The sequence below is a fragment of the Centroberyx gerrardi genome, chromosome 19 (assembly GCF_048128805.1).
Source record: "Centroberyx gerrardi isolate f3 chromosome 19, fCenGer3.hap1.cur.20231027, whole genome shotgun sequence".
NCBI classification, from domain to species: Eukaryota; Metazoa; Chordata; class Actinopteri; order Beryciformes; family Berycidae; genus Centroberyx; species Centroberyx gerrardi.
In genome coordinates, this window is record NC_136015.1 from 15,141,467 (window position 1) to 15,168,322 (window position 26,856).

The 26,856-nt window shown below is 40.6% G+C and overlaps 1 protein-coding gene across 1 annotated transcript in view; it reads right to left on the reverse strand.

Moving 5' to 3' along the window:
• LOC139920124 (CUB and sushi domain-containing protein 3-like) overlaps positions 1-26,856 on the reverse strand; it is a 371,750-nt gene that overhangs the window by 18,523 nt on the left and 326,371 nt on the right. The window contains exons 46-58 of the mRNA XM_071910054.2: positions 25,911-26,056; positions 21,099-21,179; positions 20,391-20,504; positions 20,043-20,231; positions 19,653-19,811; positions 16,346-16,534; positions 15,250-15,435; positions 14,615-14,809; positions 12,456-12,629; positions 8,784-8,957; positions 4,565-4,750; positions 3,546-3,731; positions 3,030-3,203 (exon numbers count right to left, since the gene is read on the reverse strand). Coding sequence (XP_071766155.2) covers positions 3,030-3,203; positions 3,546-3,731; positions 4,565-4,750; positions 8,784-8,957; positions 12,456-12,629; positions 14,615-14,809; positions 15,250-15,435; positions 16,346-16,534; positions 19,653-19,811; positions 20,043-20,231; positions 20,391-20,504; positions 21,099-21,179; positions 25,911-26,056 — 2,153 coding nt within the window. The remainder of the gene's footprint in view (positions 1-3,029; positions 3,204-3,545; positions 3,732-4,564; positions 4,751-8,783; positions 8,958-12,455; positions 12,630-14,614; positions 14,810-15,249; positions 15,436-16,345; positions 16,535-19,652; positions 19,812-20,042; positions 20,232-20,390; positions 20,505-21,098; positions 21,180-25,910; positions 26,057-26,856) is intronic.

Genomic DNA, 26,856 nt, shown 5'->3' on the forward strand with positions numbered 1-26,856 from the left:
GAAAACAACAGTTAATGGTATAACATCTTTTCATGCCTCAGGATCTCAGACAATGTTTTTCAAATGTAAAAAAAAATAAACCTTTACAGCATCTTGTCATTATTATTTGTCTTTAAAAGCTAAATGTGAGTGATTGGGAGAAAATGTGAGGAAATTACATCCTAGTGCAAAAAGTCTGTATCAGCAGATAAATGGATGACTTTTCCTTACGGATATTGGTAGCAGATCAAAAACCCTGTATCGGGCAGGGCACACACACACACACACACACACACACACACACACACACACACACAGACACTGCACTACCATCTACACAACTCCTGTGGGACACTCTTACATGCACACACACACACACACACACACACACACACACACACACACACAGAGCTCCAAAGTCACCATGTAGCCTCAGGTGTATCAGGTCTCAACAGGGACAACAACCAATCTACCTGATGTCACTGGTGCGTGTGTTAGTGTGTATGAGTGTGTGTATGTGTGTGTGTCTGCGTGCACTTGTTTGTGTGCGTGTGCATGTATGTGTGTCTGTGTCTAGGGGATAGAGCGATGTGGAAACTAATCTCTGTCGTTTCCCTCAGGTGACTTTGGAACAATCACTAATCAGTCACACACACGCTCATCTACACACACACACATACACAAACACACACACACAATTATATATACCCAACAGACAGATTTTGGCCGTACTTGGCCTGGATTAATTCATGGGTTACTGGGCTGAAGCCTTTCTGCCCAGGCTTGTAGAGGTGCCCATGAAGCTGGCAGAAAAACACGCTGCACTGTCCCACTCTCCCTCATCTGATCCAGTCTGCACTGTGGGTCACAGCACTTGAGACTTGGATGTTAGAGTAGGCATGGTGGGAAGCCCAGTCAAACTGTTTGTATGTGTGTAGCTGCTTATAAAACGACAAAATCATCAATTAAAAATAATAATGATGGGAATTAATCGACCTTGGATGCAAATGGGCAGTTATCGAAACACATTTTAAAGTAAATGTTAATCTGAATGTAGCAATCACATATCTAGAGGTAAAAATGGCTAAAACAAATGAAAGCAAGTCCCAATAAATAATGAGGAATTGGATTTTAGGCCTTGAAAGGGTCTAGAGACAGTAATAACCCCAGGGACACAACGTTGCTTCCCCTACTCTACAGCTAAGAAGTATTGGTTTGGTTGAAATAAGAATGCCAGGGCTTTCTGGGCAGGGGTGCAGGGGGTGCATGACTGGAGTGAGTGAAACCATGTTGACTTTAAAAACTCCACCTGTTAAGACCAAACCACTGTGGTAGTGCTGTTGGAACTAAGAGAATAGCTGAACAAAATATTTAATTCATGTGTTGACTTTGCCACTACAGTTAGAGAATCACGAGCTGCTTCCTGGTATGCGGCTGTACGGCGCACCAGCCTCCAGTCGGTTGATGCTTCCAGTGCTGCTCGCTTACAGTGGCATACCGCAATTCCCCTAAGCAGCGCGCATTGCAACGAGCATTACATATAAAGGCACAAACGAACAAACACACACAGCAGCTCTTATAGTGCTCCTCCCAAGCACCAGCATGTAACATACCCAACGTTAGATCAGATGGCATAAGATCAGCTGGCATAGAATCACCATTTGCTTATCAGCGGCCATGAAGCTGAATTGTGGAGCTATCATGGCTGCCATGGGCCAAACTCTTATCTGTGTAGGACTCTGGTGCAGACCTGGTAGATAGAAACCATGAATCACCGTTTCTTAAACTATTACCCTCCCTCGCCCTGCAACATTTTCCCCAGGCAATCGCTGTAAATAACAATGTATTCTTAGTCAACTTGTCTGGGACGTGTTCTCAGTCATATAATATAAGCAGCAGCTGGGAGCCTCTCTGCCTGGAGAGCCGTAATCAGGCCCCTAGCCAGCCAACTGACAATCATATAACTTAGATGGTTTCTATACATGGTGAAAGGTAAGGAGGCTTTCTGTCTGGAGAAACAATCTACTCCAATAAGTGTTGAGATATGCATAAATGCAACAGGGAGGAAATATGCTTGTGTAAAGCACTTCACAGCAGCAAAGTGAACACAATGACAGTGTTGCATCTACAGTATAATATTTTAGCACCCAGTCACCACAGAAAGACACTGCAGCCACTGCTAGAGAAAATGCATGGGGGATATGTATGCAAATTAAAGTGTTTAAATGTATTAATATTTAAAGAACCCAAATAACAATAATTTTAGTTTTGCAACCTGCACTATAACCAAAATCAACGTGAATCTCTTCCTTCCACTAGATAAAAGGTTAAGGTTGCTGTAAGGGCTCTATCAGGCGGTGCTACAATAAAAGTTGAATAAAGTACATTTTATTTCAGAGCAGGTCATGAGAATGCTCTACGGTGGGTCGAGTTGACAGGTTGTACGGGATTCTTCTTTCAACTGTCTAATCTATCTGTCATCACTTTATCCGTCCATCGTTATTTCTATCACACACACACACACACACACACTTTCAGTTCAGTCCTTCTATCCATTCATTACGCTCTCCCTCATTTCACCGCTTCCTCTCAAGTTCAAAACAGTCACTTTGTGGGTTTCACCCCAAGCAGAAAGGCATGGGTCAGAGCAGGTTGAAATAAGAGTTAAACAAGGTTTACAAAAGGGTGAAATTAGATTGAGAACACTCTCTTACCAGACCGGAAACGCACACGCTTGGTGTCCAGGAGTGGGGCGGGGGGAGGTTGTGCTCCACAGCCCTTTAGACTGACAGACCCTGGTATATTCTCCTTTCAAGTGTCAACCCTACCCTCTATCTGTCTACCTATCCCTCCCATTATCCCTCCAACCGATCATAAAGGGGTTAAGAAAGTGCGCTAGCAGAACCGGAAGGCATGGAGTGCTCCACAGTCTGTTGCGTCTACATGTTCCGGACGTCTCCCCTTTCATCTACAACTCTTATCCCTCCATCCCACCTTCTGATAGGAGGAACTTTACAGTCTGTATATTCAATAAAGGTTAAAATAGTTACCAGAGCAGAAGGGCATGGGGGCGCTCCACATCCCATTGAGCTGACAGGTCCTGGATGATTCCCCTTTCAGCTGTCTTCCTCCCAGACAGGAGTATCGAACCGTCGAGCCGAATGTATACTTCTCTCCACTCAGCAAACCGTTAGGGGGAGAGCCCGGATGACCACAGTCTACAACTAGAGACCAACAGAGAGAGATGAATAGATGATGATGACAGCTGTTCTTGACCCAACACATCATTACGAGCTGCTGGGGGTGACCACTGTCTAGAACTAGATAGGATTCAGAGACAAAGAGATGGATAGGGCTAGGGATAGAGAGACAGATACAGGAAACAGACAAACAAAGTCTAGAGTTGTTGGCACTCTTGGCAGAGATGAGCCATACAAATGTAAAAAGGAAACAGCACAAGTTTTGACCTTTATTCTTAGGATCAGAATGTTATATCGTTGATAAACAGGCAGGTTAAAACAGGAGATCGGCCCGCAGGCAGAGAGATAAACAGGTATCATACTAACCTATACATTCAGGTAGGGGTTTGTCCCATTGTCCGGTAGGTTGACAGGTTAGCACAGGCGACCCGAACAGGTAATATCCCGGGTTACAGTCGTAGAAAACCACAGTACCAAAGGTAAAGTTCCCATGTTCTATTTTACTCTGCCGAATGGAATTGGCCGGGATACCTGGATCGGAGCAATTGACCACTACGGAGAGAGAGACACAGGGAGACAAACACACACGCATACGAATACACATACATACACACATACAGAGAGATAGAGAGACATGTGTTATTTGGCATGAACCAGAGAGGGTCATTTCTCTTCCTTCTCAAGTGTTTTTCAGTTTATCCCACAGGCGCCACAGCTCCAGATTGGTAAAACCATATGAGTATAAAGAAAGTAGCGGATGAGGTTTGGGGTTAAACGGGGCAGACATGGCCAGTGTAAAAGGATGTTATGTTAGGGGCTGGTTTGTGTGTCCTGGATCAAGCCCCCTTTGTTTTCGCTCGTCAGCCATGTGTTGCATTTTGAATTTTGCTTGATTTACTGGCACTTCATTCTGCAAACTGGGCAGGACGCTGTTAGCTTGTGTGTAAATCCATGTGAGTGAAGCGACCCTTGCTGCTGTGACTGGCTAAAGATTGAAGTGAACGAACTGAGAAACGAAAACTGGCCATTCATGTGGCTGGATCCAGGCGGAGGTTAGATTAATAAATTTAAAGACATGAATTCATTAAATTAAGGGCAAGGAGGAGTAGGGTTTGAGAAAAATGTTTGAAAAGAAAGCTGTTATCTTTTCTAGACTGTAATGAGCCTTAGGGTTATGACGGAAGAGCAGGCTAGGGTGAATAGGGTTAAGGAATTTAGGTGAAATGATAGGGTCGGGGTAATTAAGGAAAGGCGTTAATGGACTTTTGTCAGAGTTAAGGTGGAAAAGCAAGTTCTAGTAAAGAGCGATAGGGGTAAATAGGGTTAAGGGTTGAGGTGGTATCGAAGGTTAGGGATAAATAAGGTTAGGGGTGAACAGACTTAACTTTTCTCCCCACCTTTACACGTTGGGGGCGGGTGGCTCCACTGGCGGTTGGCCTGACACTGAGCGCGTGCCGGCCCCTCCATTTCGTAACCACGGTTACAAACAAAGCTGACCACGTCGTTAAGGTTGAAGCCGCTGCCCACCGTACGGCCGTATATGGGACTTCCTGGATGGCCACAGCTGATTGCTATAGGGGAGAAAATGTGAATGAAAGATACATGTGGACTTTATAGCACATTAATTGCAAATTTACTTGAGATTGCACATAATAAATTTCAGAGAATTAAGTTAGGATAGAGTTCACAATAGAAAGACAAAAACTGTCAAAAGCATATCACCAGTACAAAGCACTGATACAGTAAGACAGCAAATAACTACAAAGTACTGCATTACTAATTAACTTTACACAGTACATTGAAAGCACTTTACTGCTCATTGCTTGACTGACAATAAGTCATTACTCTGCTGATTAATGTCCTTCCAACTGACATTATGATTTACATGTAACTGACGAGTAAGTTGAGCCATTGCCGTGATTGAGATGTAACTGTGTCTTTGCTGAATGTTTGTGTAGTCTTATCCAGTACTGCTATTGCAGCATTTAACGTGAAGCAGTTGCAGAGGACCAGTGATGTGATTTATATCTAACTGTGTCTTTGGTGAATGATTGCATTTTCATAACACTCATTTAGTTTTTCTAATCTAATTACAAAACTCCTATTCATTGAGATTTCTCCTTGACAAGAGGATCTGATCTGAGCCAAGGAGCTGAAAATCAGATTTCAGATAGATTTCCTCTGTTTAGAGAGCCAAAAGAGGCTCAGATCTGGACCAGATCTGTGGGCCTGTCCTAATTCATGAATATCTATGAGAACACCACTAGACCCGAGAAGACTCACATTATTTGTAGGCCTAGCTCGCATCCTGATCCAGCGTCATCAATTTCGAAATATTGGCCCTCGCCATCTTGAGTATTAGTTTTGTTTCAGAGTGTCCTCTGCTTGCCATTGTGGATCATAACTATTCATCCTGTTGGCGTCATTCATTGGGTCTACTTTAAAGTAGTGTGTGAGTTAGTGTGTATATGTGTGTGTGAGTGTGTGTGTGTGTGCGCGTGTGTGGCAATTGTCCCATCTCCTCACTTCCTCACTGTGCTGACGACAGTGTTTTGATGCTTGTGTAAACACACAGTTTACAGTTACTGCCAGTCTCTCTCTCAACTGTCTCTCTAACTCTGCCTCTGCCTATCTCACTATCTCTCCCTCTAAATCCATTGCTTTACAGGAGGCAATAAGGGAAGAGAGAAGGAGAGGAAAAAAAAGAAAGATGCATTAAGGGGAGGGAAGGGAAGTGAGGAGAAGTGAGGAGAAGACAAAAGCAGAGGAGAAGAGATGAGAATGTAGGAGGAGAAGACAAGAGGACAGAGGAAAATAACAATTGAGGGGAGGAGAGTAGGAGAAGAGAGGAGAGCAGGAGAGAAAAAGGAGAGAAGCCAGGAGAGATGAAAACAAGCGAAGACGGGAGAGGAGGGGAGCCAAGGTTTTTTTCAGTTGATCAGTGAGAATCAGAAGAGTTTGTTTGTTTGCCTAAGATACAAATTTATCTGACACCGTCAGCATACCCTGCGGCTATATACACACACATACACACACACATACATACACACACACACACACACACACGCAGAGACATCATAGTCTCATCATCATTCTGTGTTTGTGTCTCTAAACAAGAGCCTCTCATCTCCATAATTACAGTATAATTTGGTTCTGAAATGATTTCCCTCAATAACCACTGCATGAATAACCTCAATAAAAACAGCAGAGCAGAGAAACACACCCAGATACACTGACAGATAGACACACACTCCTAACAATATGGACACACATAAATACCTACACACAGTCACGCATGCATACAGACATACAAACTCACTGACAAAAAGCTACCATGTTTAACATTTATTTTTATTTTAGGTCATTGTCAAAAAGAGGTCACAAGAAAAAAAATGACTCCCTCTCTTGTGTGTTTTCCACTCTGGGCGAGTACATCATCACCTTCATCCTCTGAGTGCGGTTTTAAATTAGTGAACAACCAGTCTGTCTTTTTTGGAAAAAAGCCTCAGTTATTGGCTTGAGATGGCACTCATCCCCACCTTAACTGTGCCCAGTTGCTGCCTAAAAACATTCAGAACGCTCACAGCAAGTGACCAATTTTAGAGGATTTTCACAGTAGCCTGGACACGTCAGAGCCTTCTGTTTTATCCTCAAGCCCAGCTATTTATCTCATCCAGACCACACTGGCAGTTGGGCCTTCTGGCCCTTTATATGGGACTGCTGGTGTGAATCTGCAGAACCTCAGGACTATTGTGCGAGTGCCTCCAGAGAGGGATGTTTCTCAAAATGTGAATGTCAAACTGGCCGTTCTCAATACAAAAACACTCTCTAACAAAAGGTTTATTGTAAATTATTTTATTTCCTCTTTAAATGTGGATTATTTTTATTCTTGACTGAAAGTTGATTGGAGTTTATCAGCTCTCCCAGACTAGTGCCCATGGTGGAGGCCTTGCCGCTGTGTTCAAAAAACAATTTAAAAGGTAGCCCCATTGTTACTCAATTTTCTAGCTTTGAGGTGCTCTTGTTTAAAATGATCTTTCCTGACCCTATTTTGTACGTTGTTATCCACGCGCGCGCGCGTACACACACACACACACACACACACACACACACACACACACACACACACACACACACACACACACACACACACACACAAAACCCAAAGGCTAGTATCCTGTTAGTACTCTCTGAACTCCTATTTCTATCACACTGAACCACAACAAAGTTATGACTGCAGGTGATTTTTTTTAATAGTGTGCTAGCTCAACTCACAACCATGGCCACACTCGTTATTTAGTCGTTTCCCTTGGATTGGATCTATCCTGTCCTGCTATGGAGGACAAGTTTGTCAATGACCATCGATTTTCAAGGCGGCTATGAAACATCTTCACCTCACATCTTCACCACCTCAGTATTTGCCTCCTTTGTTACCAATTTAAGTGTCAACACAGCTCAACATTACCAAAGAAGTGACTTGTTCAACTGATTTAACCGACAGTGAATAGGGGATGGTATAACAGTCCACACAAATTAGAGAATTAAAGGTGCTAGAGCAAAAATATTCCTCTGAACTTACTACTTCAAACCAGAGGAACTCTTGGTTTTCATTCAGCACCAGTTACTACTTTGTATGCCCCTACTGGTGTACTTGCCTCTTCAAATGTGAGACTGTAAGACGTTTTTAATCTTTTTTGTTGGGAAGAGCACTCCTCCTGTTTCTCTTGCTGATATACTTTGCCGCATTCTGACACCAAATGCCAATTCCACTGCACCATCTTGTGAATACTCTATCACACTGTGTATCATCTCGCCTTCTCTAATCTAAGGCCCTTTTTTTCTCTTAATCAACAAGCAGTGGTATGGTTCCAAATTGACTTTTAAAATATGTTCTATTGATTATTCAACGCCACAGGCAACTTATATCTCAAATTCAAATGAAGGTGCTGAGTATATCATCAAAACACTGCAGCTAAAAAAAAGTTTGAAGTCTTCATTTGCTGTCTAGCAGAACATTTAAAAACAGCCAAAATGTTTCAGCTCTCTTGAGTCACATTTGGTCTTAAAAATGTAATTGTAATTTGTATTTCTTCTCAAATGATCACCTCCTTTCCTTATATGGTGACCCATAGCAGCACCTTATCTGCATCCTTTCATCATAACATTTTAGAATTTATGGACACACACACATCGTCGATACTTTGAATGATGTTTGGACTGGAATTTCACTACGTTTCATATTTTTATTCCTCTGAAAACTTAATTCCTGACGGGGTGGGAGAAGCCTGATTTACGCTCAGCACAACTCGGTTTACTCGGAACAGTAAGTCACAGATCAAGAAATAAATATGACGTAAACAAGACTGTCTTTTAAGCTAATTAGAGTGTTTTAGTGTGTGTGTGAGAGTGTTTCTACAGTCGATAAAAAGTATGTACAAGAACTGTTGCATTCAATCTGTTTGTCTGTGTGTGAATATGCATCAGTGTGTGTGCATTTTCTTACAGAGACATGCAGCTGTGTTGTCTTGGAGACAGATATGTCTAGTAGGAGTTTGGGTTGGTTAGTTAGTTGTTAGTCAGGGAGTAAATGTGTGTTTTTCTTACGTATACAGACAGGCAGCTGTCCCGACCACTGGTTGTCTTGGAGACAGATTCGGACCGATGAGCCAATTAGTCGGAAGCCAGGCAGACACTGATATACGACCGTGTCACGGTAACCAAAGTTCTCCCCGATTACCTGACCATTCACAATGCCTTCTGGGATACCACAGTGACCAGCTGAAAGAGAGACACACAGAGAGAGAGAGAGGGAACTCAGACAAAGGGTAACTTAGTCCAAGGAGGTACCTCAGAACTGTTGCTGTGAAGGAACATCTTGCTAACATCACACTTTTCAATAGATTTTTGACCCAGTGTTGCACTTTGTTTCTGTGATTGTTGCTGTGAGTCAAACCAAATAACTCAAGTGAATCACCAGTAAGCAGCAGGGGTTGGTATTAAAATACAATACCTATTGTTGTTGCACTGATTTTTTTGTAACTGAAGTGTTGAATTTAGGTATCACAAGGCAACAAAACATTAAATGTTTATAACCACTCAGGGTTTCTTCAAGTTTTTGGTAAAAGTGAACATGCAACTTTTACAGGGAAAATGATTTACTCTGTCCTATAATGGAATGCACTTTCATTCAATAAAGAATGGATTTGGAAAAATACTGTTATAGAGCTGGTATTGAACTTGGAGTACTGAAACTAGAGGTTGGATGTGAATATTGGCAGAGTGTGGTATAAAAAAAAAAAATCAATACCTACATCTCTACCATACCAATTTTTGGTACTAGTCTCAATTTTAAGGCATTCAAATGTTTACAAAGGCAACAGAAAGCTTCAAAATGGTGTATTCTTCACATGAGAATCAAGTTTTCTTCTTGTTTATGAGAAACTTTAGTGCTGAAATCAATTGAGAATGGTCCAATTATATTTAGAAAAGCAGAAGGCACGTACAGATATTACACAGAAACACATTTACTGTGTTGTATAAAGAAAAAGATTTAATCCCCCTAGTGATTAAAGTCTTGGCTCTATATCTAGCTTGAAGACAGACTTTCACCAGTGGACACCGTCAAGATCCTGTATAAACCTTCTACCTAAAGTTTTATTCTACTTTGTTTTTAATGTTTCATTATATTTTCAAATTTGGCCTTTTCTATTTGTCTATTTATTTACTTACTTTCTATTTTTATGCTGTAACCGTGAGCCAACACTGTCCTGCACATATGCAAACTATTTCACAATCCTACTGTACTGTACCTAGGCATTCTGATAGCCTTGCTCCACCTTGCAAGTCGTAACTAAGGTTTGTCCTATGTGCTGCAGTGGACATGGAATGTTTCTATTGCATAAGAATTTTATTTTTACTATGGGATGGGTATTCCTCAGTCATTACCAGAGCTACAAAGACATTGCTAGCTAGTTTTGCATTCTAAATGCACTTTGGAGAGTGAAAATCCCCTTGGCTTTACCTCAGGCAGTTTGCTGCCTCTTTGTGGGGCATTTACAGTGTTAAACACCTGTTGAATCTGTTTGCATGTGTGTAAAAATGTGCAGTGGCAGCTTGAAAACCTTTTCATATATGAGGCATGTGAAATCATGAAACGTGCATGTGGGAGCACAAAAATATCCTACCTTCACAAAATATTTGCCGTTCTGTTTCGTCGCAAATTTATAGAGGAGAAATTGTATCACCTCCCATTTACAACTATGAATAACCAGATGCTCAGATGATCAACTACTAAGCAATTTCTCTGCTACTTAAGAAGGACACACCCTGTTCTTTGCAGCAGCTACAGAAGCATCTCACTTTTAAATGTAGATTTTACAATTTTAGCAAAGGCCCTCTCTTTGCACAACATCTGACCAAACAGGATTTATTTTGCCTTTTTTACTCCTGGATCAAATTCATTCCCCAAGCTCTGATTTTCCTGAAACTGTTGTATTGTAAAAAGCTGAAAAGGCATTTCATAGGGAAGAGTGGAAATATATTTTTTATGTCCGTGGAAGATTTGGATAGAATCTTGATTTCATTTCATAGATAAAACTTACACTCGGCCCCTGTGGCGTCAGTTAATACTAACAATTCACAGTCAGCCTTATTCCCCACTACCATGGGAAGAGAAAAGGCTGCCCCATATCGCCTTTGTCATTTGCCATTGTTTGAGGGCATTACTCAAGAGGGAGTGACTCATAAATTATCCCTGTATGCTGATAATCTTCTTCTTTATATTTCTAATTAGCCTTCCTCTCTCCCTGCTACCCTGGGTATATTACAGCAATTTGGGAAATATTTGGGGTATAAGCTAAACCTACGCAAAAATTAGCTCTTTCCTGTTAATTCCTTATCCAAAAGACTACTCCTCTCCCATTAATCTCCCAGAGGTTAACAATGGGTTTAAATATTTTGGATTATACATGTCAGTTATTTTCAAACATTTCCAAGGAAAGCTTTCTTTGAGAAATGCCAAGAAGACTTTAATGGGCCAGTACACTTTGTGCAGAAACAGATTCCTCAGTTCTTTATTTTTACTCTCACTGTTGGTAAGACGGGTAATAATTACTAGTTGAAACATGCCCGCACTCCCCACCCATGACAGATGGATCAAGGAGATGCTGCACTGTATCGAATTATAAAAAACAGTTCTTCTTAAAGGCTCACTGGCAAACTCTGAAAGGAAATCAAGACCTTACATTTTCCAACTATGCCGACACCTTGACTTTCATTCCAGAGTATAACAATAGCTGAATCTCACTGCTGTACTGTAAGCCAACTGTAAACTACTATACAAGTCAGACTGGTGCGTTGTTGTGTTGTAATACTGGTGTAGGTTTTAGGCTTTTTTGAACCTAATGCATTTTTATATGTTATTGTTTCATGCTTGTTTTTTAATTTGCTAAAGGGATGGGAAATCTGGGGGAATATGATCATGTAGGAGTAAGAGCTGCTATTATACCATATTTTGTATATTACATCATCGTTCGTGTCTCTACTAGTCTGAAACAATATGTGAAATGAATAGAAATTGTTGAGTTTGTCTTGTCAGATAATGAGGAAAGTTATCAAATGAAATTGCCTGTTTATAGCATATCATTAGGTTTCCCAAAAAAAATCTGACAGAATCATGATGGCTCATCATCATCATATAGCCCACTTAGTTCAGTCTGGGTTATGTTTCATTGAACTTTTTCTTTATAAATTGCATCTCATATTCTCCTCAGCCTGTGAAGTATTCTGGGAAGTGCCATTTCCAGTGCTGCACCATGGAGAAGTGATGGCAGCGTGTCATAACATCTGTTACCTCTACCAGGCACATTGACAGAAGAAAGCGGCTATTTTTTTTCTGGTTTATCAAAAAAAAAAAAAAAAAGATTCAAAATGAATCTACTGAGTGCGTAGCAGAAGCTTGCTGTTGATAGTTGAAGAGATCTTTCAACTCTATCGTTTTTGCTTGTGAGATGGACGAGGCAAGAGGTATGCAGCTGTGCAGCCAGACAAGAGGTCTTGGGCACCAACTTTGACACCTGTCCTCATTAGATTGCCTTGAAAAATCGCATCTCTCAAACTCCCTCTCTAATGGTGGGTGTTTCAGTGTGGGTGTGTGTGTGTGTGTGTGTGTAAATGTGTACATCAATAAGCCGAAACATTGAATCTCAGTAGACAAGATGACATTCATTTTCTAAAAGTATATATATTAACACATTACTAGTATTAGTATCCTTATACCTAAACATCGCGTTTCAGTTCCACTCCAAAGCCCAGATGACAAGCACTCTCTGACCGCTGTCCCCACCAACATGTAACCAGCATCAGAGGTAAAGATGGCCGTAGCTCCAAAGGTGGTCTGAGTACCAATCTTCTTCCCGTTGGGGGGAGCCGTCAAGTCGCCGCAGGAGATAACTGAAACACACAGACAGAAACAATCTAAAAGCAGCCAGTTCTGCACGTATTCATAGCAAGTTCACTGTATCTAGTAGAACTCATAGGTCTCAATGAGGAATGCTACCAATTCTGGCAAGCTGTTTTTCAGGCAAATTTGGTGCCAATACAGATCCCTCCCCCCCCCCCCCTCACAATTGCATGGTGAAGAAAAATAACAATGTCATGGAGTTATTTTTATGAAAAATAAGATACACTCAAAATGTCAAGGTATCCCCTAACGGAAAAATAACTAGACTACAATTCAAAATGTCAAGGTAACTCTTTAAAGTTAGAGAAGGAATTGGAAAAAAGTTTAAAAAAAAAAAAAGAAAAAAAAAAGTAAGTAAATAAAAAGCAAAGTTTGCAGAGGAAAAAAAAAACATCCTGGTAACTCACTGGCAGTAAGTAAGTAAAATAAAATTGAAGTACATAAAAAAAATGAAATATAAAGCGTATTATTTTTATCCTCAGATAATAGCACATTTGAAATAATACTGAACATTTTAAAAAAATCAGCTCTTATGTATGGGATCCATTTGAGCCCATACTTATGGACCTTCCTAAGAGATGCAAGAGCAATATAATATATACAACATGATGTATCTTGAAAAAAAAGATACAGCATGTTGTTGACTGTTGCTATGTTGTGAAACAAAGGATACATTAACAAATTGGGACTGTAAGTGTCAGAGTACACTGACACAGAACTGGGCTGTTAGCAAATTCAGAGAGCTAGCAGAATCCAGCTCATTGATTTAGAGTGTCACCATCTGGGAGTGCTAACAGCACACACTGCACTCTAGCCAAGGAGTAGGTGCAACAGACACTACAAATGTATACTACAGTGGTGAATGGTATCCATCTTACTGACTTTACCTGCCATAAAGCTAGCTGCCACTCCATAATGGTGAAAAATTAGTCTTTGTAAGGGTGCAGCTTGCCACATCATTTACATTTACATGCTTGCGAGAGTAGCTACTGGTTTAAACGTGTAACTGACAACAATTTAATGGCACATTTCATCTTTCCCTCCTCGCATCTGTTTTCCAAACTGTTCATAAATCCTACTGATAGTCTGCGCACAGTTACATGGACCTTCAGATTGCATTTGCAAACACAAAGGCCTTTTTGCATGATGCTCTCAAGGTAATGCCATAGTAGTCATGCCCCAAATACTCACAAGTTTTAAATATTAACAATAAAATGAATAGTTGTGAGCTTTTGGCTTGTCCTTAAAGGAATAGTTCACCCTGTGTGCCATTGCAGCACAAAGTAGCTGTGTACCACTTCGTTTCTGAAATAGTCACCAAAAAGCTACTTTTGTTTCAGGGTCCATTTTGTTATTTCTGACTAAAAAATACTTGAATATGTGACTAGTTGTATTTACGACTGTAAAACTCAGACGTATGAGCTGATGAGGAGCACATGAAGGCAGCAAGACTCTTCCACCAGATCACTGCAAGGCGACCAGCGCTCTGTGAGTGGGGAAAATCTAGCAGATAATGAGGTAAATATTGGACTTTTGCACTTATTATGCTGTTTGGAGTAACTTTATGGTCATTTCTTGAACCTTTTTGGAACTCTGAAGAAACGGTCTCACTCCGTCTCAAAGCTGAAAAAAAGCTTGCTGTGTGTTATAATGACATACTAACTTCACCACTGTTTCAACTGACATGAGGGTGAGTAGATCAGAATATACAGAATATAGATTTTTGGGTGAACTATTCCTTTCAACTTAAAATGACAGCTTGGAGAGCTTATGAAACATTTACATGTTTTAATAATTAAGAGCTATTATCTTCTAATTGGTAAGTAGACATCATAGTGAACACAATAAATTCACATGACAAAAGTGGGCATACTAAGCCAAATAAAACTACAAATTACCAACAAAAATTGTTGGTAATCTGTCATGGTCATTAGATGCCATGGTCATTAAAAAGTCATATGTCACAGTAACTCACTCTGGCAGTGTGGTCTGTCGTTCCTCCAGCTCCATACGCCAGTGGCCAGGCACTGGATGTGGGCGGGGCCTAATCTGTAGTACCCCGGATCACAGGTAAACACAATACGAGTTCTGTATTCATAGTGGGAACCGTTGACAATCCTCCAACGCCCATGTTCCAGAGAAAATGACCCAATACTGGGACATACTACCACTAGAGAGAGAGAGAGAGAGAAAGAGAGAGAGAGAGAGAGAGGGGGGGGGGGGGGGTGGAGCGAGATAGAGAGAGAGAGAGATAATAGATAGATATTAATTTAAATGATAATGTGCAAACCAAAAATGTGTGTGTTGCTTATAGGAACCACTTTGTTTCGCTATTGTTGCTGAGTTTTTTTTTATTATTATCAATTGAACAATAAGATATTTATGTAACATTTGTGCTCTTTGTACTGCCATTTTATAAAAGCAATGACCTGCCATGGATCTTTACAGTTATAGTTTTACTGTATACTATTTCCTAACAACAACTCTTAGTTGTTGTAAAATCAGAACTGATATTGGTAAAAATATCAGAATTGGTATTCATACTGAAAATATCCCAATGCTACTCAGCCCTCATTAGTACGTATGTGTATACTTGTATGTGTTACTAACCCGAACATCGTGGTATCTTATTGTGGTTGCTCCATGTTCCATCAGGCTGACAGACGGCTGAAGTCAGTTCTTTATTGGAGAGTCTGTAACCATCGTTACAAAAATAGGAAACTCTTGTTCCAACGGAGTAGTCAGCTGTTAAAACTCCACCGTTTACCGGAGCCTTGGGCGCCCCACATGACACAGCTAGGGAAGACAGACACACGCTGGTTAGAAAGACTACACACACACACACACACACACACACACACACACACAGAAACCCTAACACATAGAAGTCAGCCATTAACATACCGACTTTTACTTTGGGCATTCTGCAACAAACAGCTGGATGTGGGGATACAGGTTGCTGATTTGAATAGAAAGGAAAATGAATATGCTCAAACCTCAAGCCCCACCCATGTATGTGTGCAATGCCTGTTTCAGTGTATGTGGGTAGGTCTGAGAATATTTTATTCAAAAATAAATAAAACAAATCGTCAAACCCAAAATTGGGTGTGTTTTGTAAACAAGTTCAGCTGACTTCAATAAAAGTATCAAAAATTAAACAGATACAATCGTAAATATTTGATCTCTAGTTCAATGCAATGAAAAGTAAGATCCATCATGTAGGCATCTTAGACTAGAGTCACATGTTTAAGTGCAAGCTAACATGACAGCAGGCCATGTGCTAATGCTAATAAGCTAGACACAAAGCATCAACTTATCTACTTGAGCCACAAGTGTGCTGAAAACCAACAACTGTACATTTGGACGTGTATTGGCAGAATCCATGATAGCCTAGAAAATATGGCATTTGATGTCAAAATAACTATTGAACTCGTTTTAAACGTTTAGACTGCATTCCCTCTAGCTGGTTGAAGTGAGTAGTCTGGATTTTGCTCCAGTGTAGACTTACACCGGTTTAGTTCAAGTTAGTGATCATAAAGAACCCAAAAGTGCCTGACGCGTAATTTTTTACACTGCGTGAATATCACATACACAAAATGAAAAAAAAAAAAAGCTTTTCAGTAGTGTTTACCTTTTGGTATTACACACGCACACACACACACACACACACATTCATGAGCACACAGACAAACACACACACACACACCTTGGCAGGCAGGTACAGGTGAGTCCCAGGCATGGTTGCCGAGCGCCGTGCGTCGGCAGGTTCCTGTGGCGTTGCCTAGGAGGCGGTAACCACGGTCACAAGCCCAGCGCACCACGCTGTTAACATGGCCGCCACTCTGAGAGGAGATAGAGCCGTGGAGTGGAGAGTCTGGAGTAGAGCAGTACAGCGCTGGAGCGGAAGAGACGAAGAAACAGGACAAACTTTGAAATGACTTAAACATGGAGTGGTTTTCTATTACTAAAACAGGAGCTAGCAAGTTAACTTTAAGCAGGAAAACCTTACTATCACATTTTACTGCGGTTGGCAATCAGTGACTATGGCCTGACAGTATATGTGTTTTACTGTAGCTAGGAAACCAGTAAGCCAGATATTTCAGTGTCTCCAAAACAATATCAAGATTATCATCCGAAACAGATCTATGGTTATGTCTGCATGCAGGTGCCCATATCAATCCGCTAACAATGGAACGCTAGTCAAAGTCATGCTAGCACGGTTGAAGTCTTACTGTCATTACAACCTGTTTCATGGAATTACGTCACAAAAGGATTACGTGTGTTACAACTAGAAGCAGGCACTCGCTCGCCATTGAATTAGCGTGGTGGAAAGTCAGGGTGTGGAGGTTAGTGTGTATACATTTGCCTTCACCTCTTGTGATCTGGGTTCAATTTCCATCTTGTGTAGTTTATTTTCACACTTTATTTCCACTAAAAGTTTTTTCTATTTACCACAGCCACAACCTTACCCTAACCTTAACCAATGTTTTAGTTGCCTACACCTAACCCTAATTTTAACCGTAACCTTAACCAAAGTTGTTTTAGTTGACCAACATTTGAAAATGATTTGTGTACAATTCATGCTATTGTCACGTAATCTTTCACAGTAGAGGAACATATTATTCACATTATTTGTGTCCTCAACACGTAATCTGAGTTTCAGAGTTTGTGCTCATTTCATGAGTTATTTTGAGACTGTCAGTCATTAATGTGAGTCACTATTAACACAAGTTGACAAGTTGCCTTCTGACAATCAGTCAGAATGATGGCATATGTGTCACGTTAGTTGGTTAATCATTTTTATTGGCTGTAAATATTGTGTATCTTACAATGGCAATAAAACACTGGTTGGGCAAGGCTAGATAGAAAGTTCAGTGGGTAGAAATATTAATTATCACATTCAGAATGGTGATTATACCTTGCCAACACAACCTAAAAGCTAAGGGTTTCAGCCAGGCATTTTGTATAAAAAACGCTACCAGCCAATCAGGATCAATCCAACAAGCTACTGTCTGAATGCCAAATAAGACAAACAATAAGCTGATTCTCTCAGTAGAGCTTTTTGATTGACCAATCAATGAGTTGGACGTCAGAAGCTACCTCACACTGCCCACAAACTCATCAAGAGAATCAAATTGCTGTTTAGTTTTATGAAATAATCTTACAGCCAGCAGCATTAATCATTTTGCTTGAGACAATATTGGCAGCAGTGGGCAAAAAAAAGAGGGAATGCCACTGCAAACACTGCTGGTGGTAGAATCAAATCAGCAACATTCTGGCTACCAGTCAAGCATAGTCTCATTTTTCTACAGATTCATTTCTGTGGTATACTGCAGTCTCTCCGCAGTGAGGAGCGGACTTGATAGCAGGTGAAACAGTAAAAGGCTATTTCTTTCATCGTGGTTTACTTGGGTTGAAAATTCTGAATCAATCCCTATAATATTTTGTACTGTTTGGCAACAATTTCCAATTAAGGCAGTTTCAGTTTGCTCATTTTTAAAGGCACTGACAATTACCACAAACACACAGCTGATGGCCACAACAAGAGCTGCTAGCACCTGTGTGTTGGCAAAGTGGGCAGCTGACAACCCCTCATCAGATCTGATTAATGCAGTGGCAAGACAGATAAATGGAGACTTACCAGCCTCATGAATTTCCCCTCTGGTTTTTGTTTTGATTTCCCATGTTACTGCTGGCTACATTTATAGGCTTCTAACAGTTAGTTATGAGGGCTCAAATGTATTTGAAATTGATTTACAATTAATCGATATTATGAGCTGTCAGTATCATACAGTTTATGAATGAATGAAACCTTTATTGCGACTCGGGGGAATTTGCTTTGCACAAAGAGCATAAAAGAATATCAAAAACATCAACGACCATACATGACAGCACATAATATAACATAAAACATAAGCATGTAAAAACATCATAAAAAGCATCATTTGGGTGATCGATAAAGGACATCAAGTGCAAGTTCAAGAAAGTGGCAAATTCAGACCATGTGATCAGAGCTTGTTAAGCAGCTGAATGCTGCGTGGGACGAAGGATGTGATGCCTCTTTTAGTCCGCATCCTGGGCATGCTATACCTTCGCCCCTGAAGGTAAAGGTACATATTCAGACCATAGAGGGTGCAGTGGATCTGCTATGATCTTGTGAGCTAAATTCATGGTGTACTGGTCTGTCATGTAAGTAATACTGCACATTGGTTCCCCAGTTATCTTGCTACCCAGTTTAACAACCCTGTCCAATTTGTTCTTGTTTTGTACAGACAATGCATTTCATCATGGTGAACAGTAGTAGCTTAAAGGTTACACAAGCAGGCTTGTGAACGTAAGGGTACAAGTTCAAATCTCTGGACAAGCTGGGAAAAGCTGAGTAGGCAAAATAAAAAGGTAATACTGCCCTCTCCCCCTTAGCAACTATCAACAAGATGCCGTTGAATAAGGCACTTAACCCCCCATTGCCCCAGTGAAGATGCTCAGTGCCCCACAGTGGAGGGCTGTGGTTGGACTCCCGGGTGTGGATGTGTGAAACTGTTTGAATACAAAGCCGGGCCTTGCTCTAAAACAGCATTTGTGCTCATCAAGCCTTCCTTGGATGAATGAAAGTTAAAAACGACCCATAGTATAAGTAAGTAAACTGTTTGAAGAGACAGATAGTGGGAAGACAGTGTGATGCAGATGCAGAGACAGAGTAAATAGTAAAGGCTGGTGGTGAGCTGAAGTGACTGATAAATAAACTTTGTTTTACACAAAGCTTTCCAGATTTCTTTCTCAATAAATTTCAGCTAATTATTGATTGCGGTTTCCACTTTCTCCCTGCAAATTTACTAATTGTGTAACTTAGAGGTTGGATAAACAGCTCCCCTAAGCACTCTTTATAATATAATATATAATAATATAACCTATGGTATCTCTCTTTCCTTCTGTCTGTCTCTGTCTCCCTCTCTCCTTATTTCCATGCATTATAACAGTATAAAGTAGTAGTAAAATAAAGTTGGGATACATACTTTGGTACTCACCAACATAGCGGATTTTGAAGCCTTTCTTATTGGTGCCGTGGTCTGAAGACCAGCGAACCAGGAACTGGTGACCAGAGGTCGTAAGGTTAAAGGGAGTTGGCAGGTCACCGCTCAGCGTTGCCAAAGTAGGACTATTGGCTGTAGGACCTGAGAGAGATAAAGGCAAAGTGAAAAGGGGTGAGGGGAGGGGGGGCAAAGGAAGAGAGACAGAGAGAGTGAGTGAGAGTGTGAAAGTGAGAATGTTGATTATTTCTGTTTTGGTGCTTTGATTTTTTTTTTTTATGCCAATAATTGTATGGATGATAAGGTTTCATAGAGTACCTTAGAGAAAGAGAGAGAGAGAAAGAGTGTGTGTGTGTGTGTGTGTGTATATTTTACCATCAAATATCTCCAACACGTCAAACTCTCTCTCAGTGTGGAAACTTTCAAAGGTAATGGTGACGTTGTATCCTTTCTCTACCGTAACGCTCCAGGAACACATTTGGAGATTAGGGTAGCTCTCTGGCCAACCAGGGCTCAGGATGACACCCGAAGAATCATATCGCACATCATGGGCGGGGCATTGGACTGGGGGGAGGAGATGAGGGGAGGGAAGTGGTTAGCTTGAAGTAGTATACAGTATTGTTATTTTATTTCCAGTGTTTTCAACACCCATTGGCATTACTTGGAATATAAATTAAAAGTACTATCACTTTAGTTTGCTTTTGTATTCACACACACACACACCTTGGCATGTTGGAGGTGGTCCATCCATCTGCAGTCTTTCTCCTAGGCGACAGGTTAGAATCTCACTGCCAACCAATGAGAATCCAGGATGGCACCGGTACCTGATGATGTCACCTGGAGGGGCAGAGTAGGGGTTAGAGAGCTTTCGGTGCTTGTCAAAAACCGTTCACTTCAGTTAGTGAGTTTATGATTTACCACAGTATTCAATTGTTTGATAGTGATTACATTTTGTTTTTAAAAGCTTTAACTGGTAACTCCTATATCTATCACATTAACTGTACTAAGTGCACATGATTACATCAGCGTTACAAAGGAAAAATTAAACCACTAAAGGGAGCAAAAAGCTGAGATTTCCTATGAAAATACAAATTTGGTCAAGTATGCCCGATGTCAGAATATTGAAGTGTTTTAATACTGCATGGTCAAGTACATTGATTTTTAGATGAAATATACATATATATATATATATATATACATATTTTAGTGTGTGGTTAGGCTTATCAGTGCTTATCAAGTCAAGATTGAGGAATATGTCTTTCATGGATTTTATGATTGCTATGGCTTGGCCAAATAAACACACTTTAGGTCAACTGAAAAAAAAAAAGGGGGTTTTGTGGGCAGTCAACATGTAGGAATTCATCAGTCTCCAGTTTCCATCCTCCATCAGTGTCATAGGCATAGAGGCAGACGGACAAACAGACAACTCACCTATCTCCAGCTCTCCGTCCTCCAACAGCATGTCAGCATTGGCCACTTCTGGAGGAGGCTGGCACACTCTCAACTGGTAGGCTAGGAGCAGAGGAGAGGGAGGAGAGAGCAGGATACATAAAAACACATGTTCTGAGGATATGAATGTGTGTGCAGAGAATGCGGTTGGTAAGCCTAACCTGGGTAAATAAAGATGGAAATAAATGAAAGACTGTGCGGGGCTTTGAAACCGAGAGGCTATACAAATGAACAATATGTCAGTGTTTCAGAGGAACTGGCAAACAACCAATGATTTCTATATATTTGAATAAATAAACGGACAATATGTCAGTGCCTCAAAGGAACTAGCAAACAACCAATGATTTCTTTACTGTGAAATTGTTAAATCTAACTTGCTGGGCTACCCGCATTAATGTCTAAGCTACCATTTGTCCACGCCTGTAATGACAGCCCCAGGAGCTGCAATGAGAAAGCTTTAGTGAGCCAAATAGTTATATAACCTGTTTTGTATTTATTTCTTTTAATCTTTGTAGTTGCTGTTTAACTTCACTTTTTAAGTTCAGATGTTCAGGTCAGCATAGCGTGGAATCAAAAAGAGACCGACTTCACAGATACAGCTCTGCCTTGAATCATAAAAAGGAACTGACTTCACAGCTACTGGGCTGAAGGCTGTAATCAATATTACTGCATGACCATAGATCACTCACTAACAGAGAGGGGGAGTGTGTGTGGGGGGGAGAGAGAGAGAGAGGCAGAGAGAGAGAGAGAGAGAGAGAGAGAGAGAGACAGAGAGAAAGACAAAATACAGACAGAGGCAGACAGAGAGGAGAAGACTGAGGGAGAGAGAGGGCTGAGGGCTATAAGTCAGGATTAAATTGACTATGAAAATGAGACCTGCCAATAATATCTGCTGCTCTCATGCATATCAAAGCCCTGTGGTCTGTGTGTGTGTGCGTGCATGTGTGTATATATATATATATATATATATATATATATATATATATATATATATATATGCCTGTGTGTGTGTGTGTGAGAGAGAGAGAGAACGTGTGTGTACGCCAGTGTCTGTTTTGCGTGGATGTGCCAGTGTCTGTGCCTGTGTGTGTGAAGAGGATCAGCGTGAGCAGTCATTGATCTCTCTAAGCTCCAAGACCTTTTTTTTTTTTTTTTTAAAGCTAATTCCACATTCACGTCACATCAGCTTTCTGAGTCTCATGTCCATGACATTATCCAAAATTGTACGGTACCCATCTGTGAATGGAAGCAGTGGTACTGCCGTCCAAAAACTTGACCAGGTGCTACATACACGGAAGGACAATAAGATAGATAAACACACCCAAACAGTGGATTGCTGCATCATTTGGGGTTTATTCAGCAGCGTTTCAAAACTGCACTTTAGCAGCCATCTTAGATGCAAACTGACATTTAGAATTTTAGTTACAGCTGGCTGTAACTAAAATGTAAATGACAAACGCAAACAATACTAGAAACTGTTTTTTGACATACTGAAATAGAGACTTTGTCCCACATTGTGTGTCTGTTGAAGAAAAACAACTAAAATTACCATTCAAGAATGCATATTCACGACAAATGTGGATTTAAATGGTTATGCCCATTCTCCCTGTTCTAGTGTGTGACTGAGGAACCATACAGCTTGTAACAACGCTCTGTGGGTCCGCGCACACCCCATGTAATCGTGATGTTGTGGGTTTGAATTAGGCTTTCTACCTGTTGCATCCTCTTTCTCACTCTCGCCCATCTTTCTTGTTACTCTGTATATTGTCTAATAAAGCAGAAATGTCAAAATAATGTTAACAACCGTTGCTGTACATGTCATCCTCTCTCCCTCTCATCCATCTTCCCTGTCACTCTGCGCTGTATATTCTCCAATAAAGCAGAGATTGAAAATAATCTTGAAAACATCAGATGGTTCTGTCCCTGTGTGAGTGTGACAGCTGACAGTTAAAACCTGCTAACAAAAATTCATTAACGTGTCATCTGTCTGAGAAGGGAAAGGCTGCTCTCTCAAAAAACAACTTGACGTGTTTTCACTAAACAGAATTGAACAGAAACTCTCTGGAAGAAACGAGCGAGAGGAGGAGGAGAGAGAGAGAGAGAGAGAGAGAGAGAGAGAGAGAGAGAGAGAGAGAGAGAGAGAGAGAGGGGCGAGGGGTGTGAGTAGAGAATGGTTCTCATGAAAGAAGCAATTTCATTGGATAAAAACTTTGCTCAACTTTTCGGGGACTCAGCAATTCTGATGTGGAAGAGTAATATAAGTAATACAAGTAATAAGTGTACAGGAACGTACAGAGACACACTGTACACTGTACTTCCAACATTCATAATCAAGGGACAATAAATTATGTGTTATGTGCACTCATAATAAAAGACAGTAAAAGTTGCATACTACCCTGACACTCAAAATTTGGGCTTGGTATAATTGCAAGTGTACAGGCTTATCCAAAAATGTAAAACGCATATGGTTCTTCATCTAATAGCTTCATTTAACATAAGAAACCACACTTTCATTTGGCACACATGCATTTTTAAGCCATTATAAAATATAATTGGGTTCCTCGGGTCATGGACCTACCTCAGCACATAAAGGATCATGTAATCCTTCAAACCTTCAAGTTAAAAAAAAAAAGATGGAAAAACACCATAATTGGAGCTAAAAGGTTTTCACGTGACAGTAAAGGGATACAGAAAAAGGAAGACAAAGAGAGGAAAATTGTCTGAAGATTGACATCTGCAGGCAGACGGGCAAAACGAGACGGAAGAGTATGCAGGGGGTTTTCATCTTAAACAGTGATTGAAAACAGAGAGAAATCCAAGAGCAGTGAAGGACCACAGCTAGAGATTGAAATGAAATGAAAAATTGAAATGCATAGACAGCTTTGGCATGGAGAGGGAGCAGCTAAGGGCCAGCAAAAATACAAACTCCACAACCTTGTGTGTGTGTGTGTGTGTGTATTTTGGAGGACAACAACATAAAGAGACTTCTACAGACAGGTTAATGTGAAGAGAGACTTGCTAATGAACAAACCTGAACCTAGTGCACACAGCCTGTATGAAAGTCTTCTACCTTGTGATTATAATTGTTTTTGTTGCATGAATTCACACGGTCCGTTACATGATGAGCCAGTTCCATGACCCCACTGCCTATGAACCCCATTACATGATTAAAAAAAAACCCACAAAATTACAAAGGTTGATTTTCTTAAGATCGTGATGTTTGTTGAGGTTGATTAATTCTTTTCTCTCCTGAAAATCTGACTTTTTGGAGATAAAAGTTTTTTTCTTTTTCTTTTAATCTAATATAATTTTTGGAGAACAAAGGGAATTATAACTGGAGATGAACACTGATGACTAGGAGAAGATTGGCGCCCGCAGACAGACAAGTTAAGGTGAAGGACTGGCTAATGAACCAAGCAGCTTTGATGGAAAAGCCAAAATTCATAAGAGGACTGTTGGCCGCTCCTTTGACCCGGGTTTTTCTCCACCATTTTAAAGAAATAGACCAGCTTGTTGATGAATAAACTCGTTAATCAAATTTTTGCAACAAGGCCAGTAGCATACAGCATTTATAATCTGCCTACCTGACACTGGCTACTAGCCTTCAGTATATTTAGTCTAAGGCAGTGGTTCTCAACCTTTTTCATATCAAGGACCCTAATTTGGTCCATGCACCCCCATTTGATGAGATTTTTTCTCTCGGACCCAAATTTGAAAATATTTTTATTGTTAGATATGATTTTGTCCAGAATTCCATGACTATCTGTATTGTAGGGAGATGAACAGTCAAACTAAGATCAAAATAGTCATTCTGCCACATTCTCTAATTGGGTTAACTTCTTGTAAATGAAATAATGGTGAAGTTTAACAATTTATCAATTTGCTGGGGACCCCCTGGAACCCTCTAAAGGACCCCTGGTGGTCCCCGGACCCCACCTTGAGAACCACTGGTCTAAGGGACTACAGTATTTTATTATCCCTAACTTACTTGTACAAGAAACTGACTAGTCTACTCGACCTAAATAAATGAAGCCTCAGGACCTGGACTTGAATGCCATCCAGAAGTGAACCACCCATCCCTCAGTGTGCTGAAGTATTCTGAGGCAACCTCAACCCAACACCCTCGGACCCAACTGATATAATTTGAAAGAACCTGATATTGGTTAACATAGCAGCAGGAAGAACATTTCGGAGAAAAAAATTCCATTCAAAACCCCTTAACTACAACCTGAAGATGAAGTCTGAGTGATATATGCTATGAAATGTTGAATAAATCGCAATCCCTGAGGCAATTTAGTCCACAAGAAGACACTAATTTGAGGATGACTTTACAGATTGAGTACACAGTTTCCATACTGCTGCTAATGTCAATACTACTCATAACATTAAACTATCACGACTACCACAGCGACTAATACATTATTACAGCAGTAAGATGCAAAAAAAAGCCAGCTTCAGTCGGAGAGTCAAAAGTTCCAGTGGAAGAACAAACTTCATGAGTCAGAATGAGTCAAAGTGGGTGAGTCAGAGCGGAAATAGATGAGCATGATGTTGTAGGCAGAGTCCAACAGTGTGTTCACACCAAACAGATCGATACCATCACTACAGCTGCAACTAATGATAATAATATAGCTTTACCATAGTAACTCAGGACAAAGACATCAACTTAAGAGAAATCAGTTAATGAGGATTATGTGAGCGACTGAGCAGACAAAATCAAACAACCTACTCCCACTTAAAAGATCGATACTGCCGCTAGTTGTACGACAGCTGACAACAATATTATAGTCTTACCATGGTAACTCAGGACGAAGAAGCCCGCTCCGGAGAAATCAGAGTGGAATTTGATGAGGATGATGTTGGAGGTGGAGTAGACGGACTCCAACGCTGTGTTCCCACTAAACTGACCGATCTGAGGAGACGACTGGTCTGGGCCATCCCTACGGAGAGACAAAGAGAGGGAAACACACACACACACACACACACAGATAATTTGTGTTAGAAAGGGGCAACTCAACCTATTACCTGCACCTGTAATAGAATGAGCATAAAGAGCCACAACTGAATGGGTTTGATCTTCCTATTATGGAACAATAAGAGGGAAAAGTCACCCTAAAATGTATTTTGCATAACTTATTGCTATGATCTTTGACAGTTAAATGAATACTTGTGATCATGGGATGGTTTCTCCTAGGCAAGAAACAAAGAGACAAGAGACTCGATGATGTTATCATCGAGACAAAACCTGGAGCTGCTCCATTGACCATGAATGCAGGTGGACTTTTTGGACACAGTGCCAGCACCCAGAGTGATTTTACATGGATATGTGCCCATTTTCCTCTTGAAAACAGTCAGCACTAAAATGACACAAAGCTCATTTGAATATAAAACCCTTGCAAAGTCAGATCCCAATTCACTGCCAATGGAGCAGCTTTAGGTTTTGTCTCTCGATAACATCACAGTTCAGAGCCTTGGCGCTCTTATTCTTCCTTTGGGAAAGAGGTGTTCATGTTCATAAATATTGATTGAATTGTCTAAGATCATAAGAATGATAAATGTGAATCCTGTTTCAGGGAGGACTTCAGTTTTGCCAGTAATATCCATATGGCATTCATGAAAAGTTACACAATTATCACAGAAAGCAGGACATGAAGTTATCTGTCACCTGCTGGGTTATTCCCGGTGTATTTGTCATGTGCACATCTCACCTTTAATGACAACCCCACCGGCTGTCAGATTA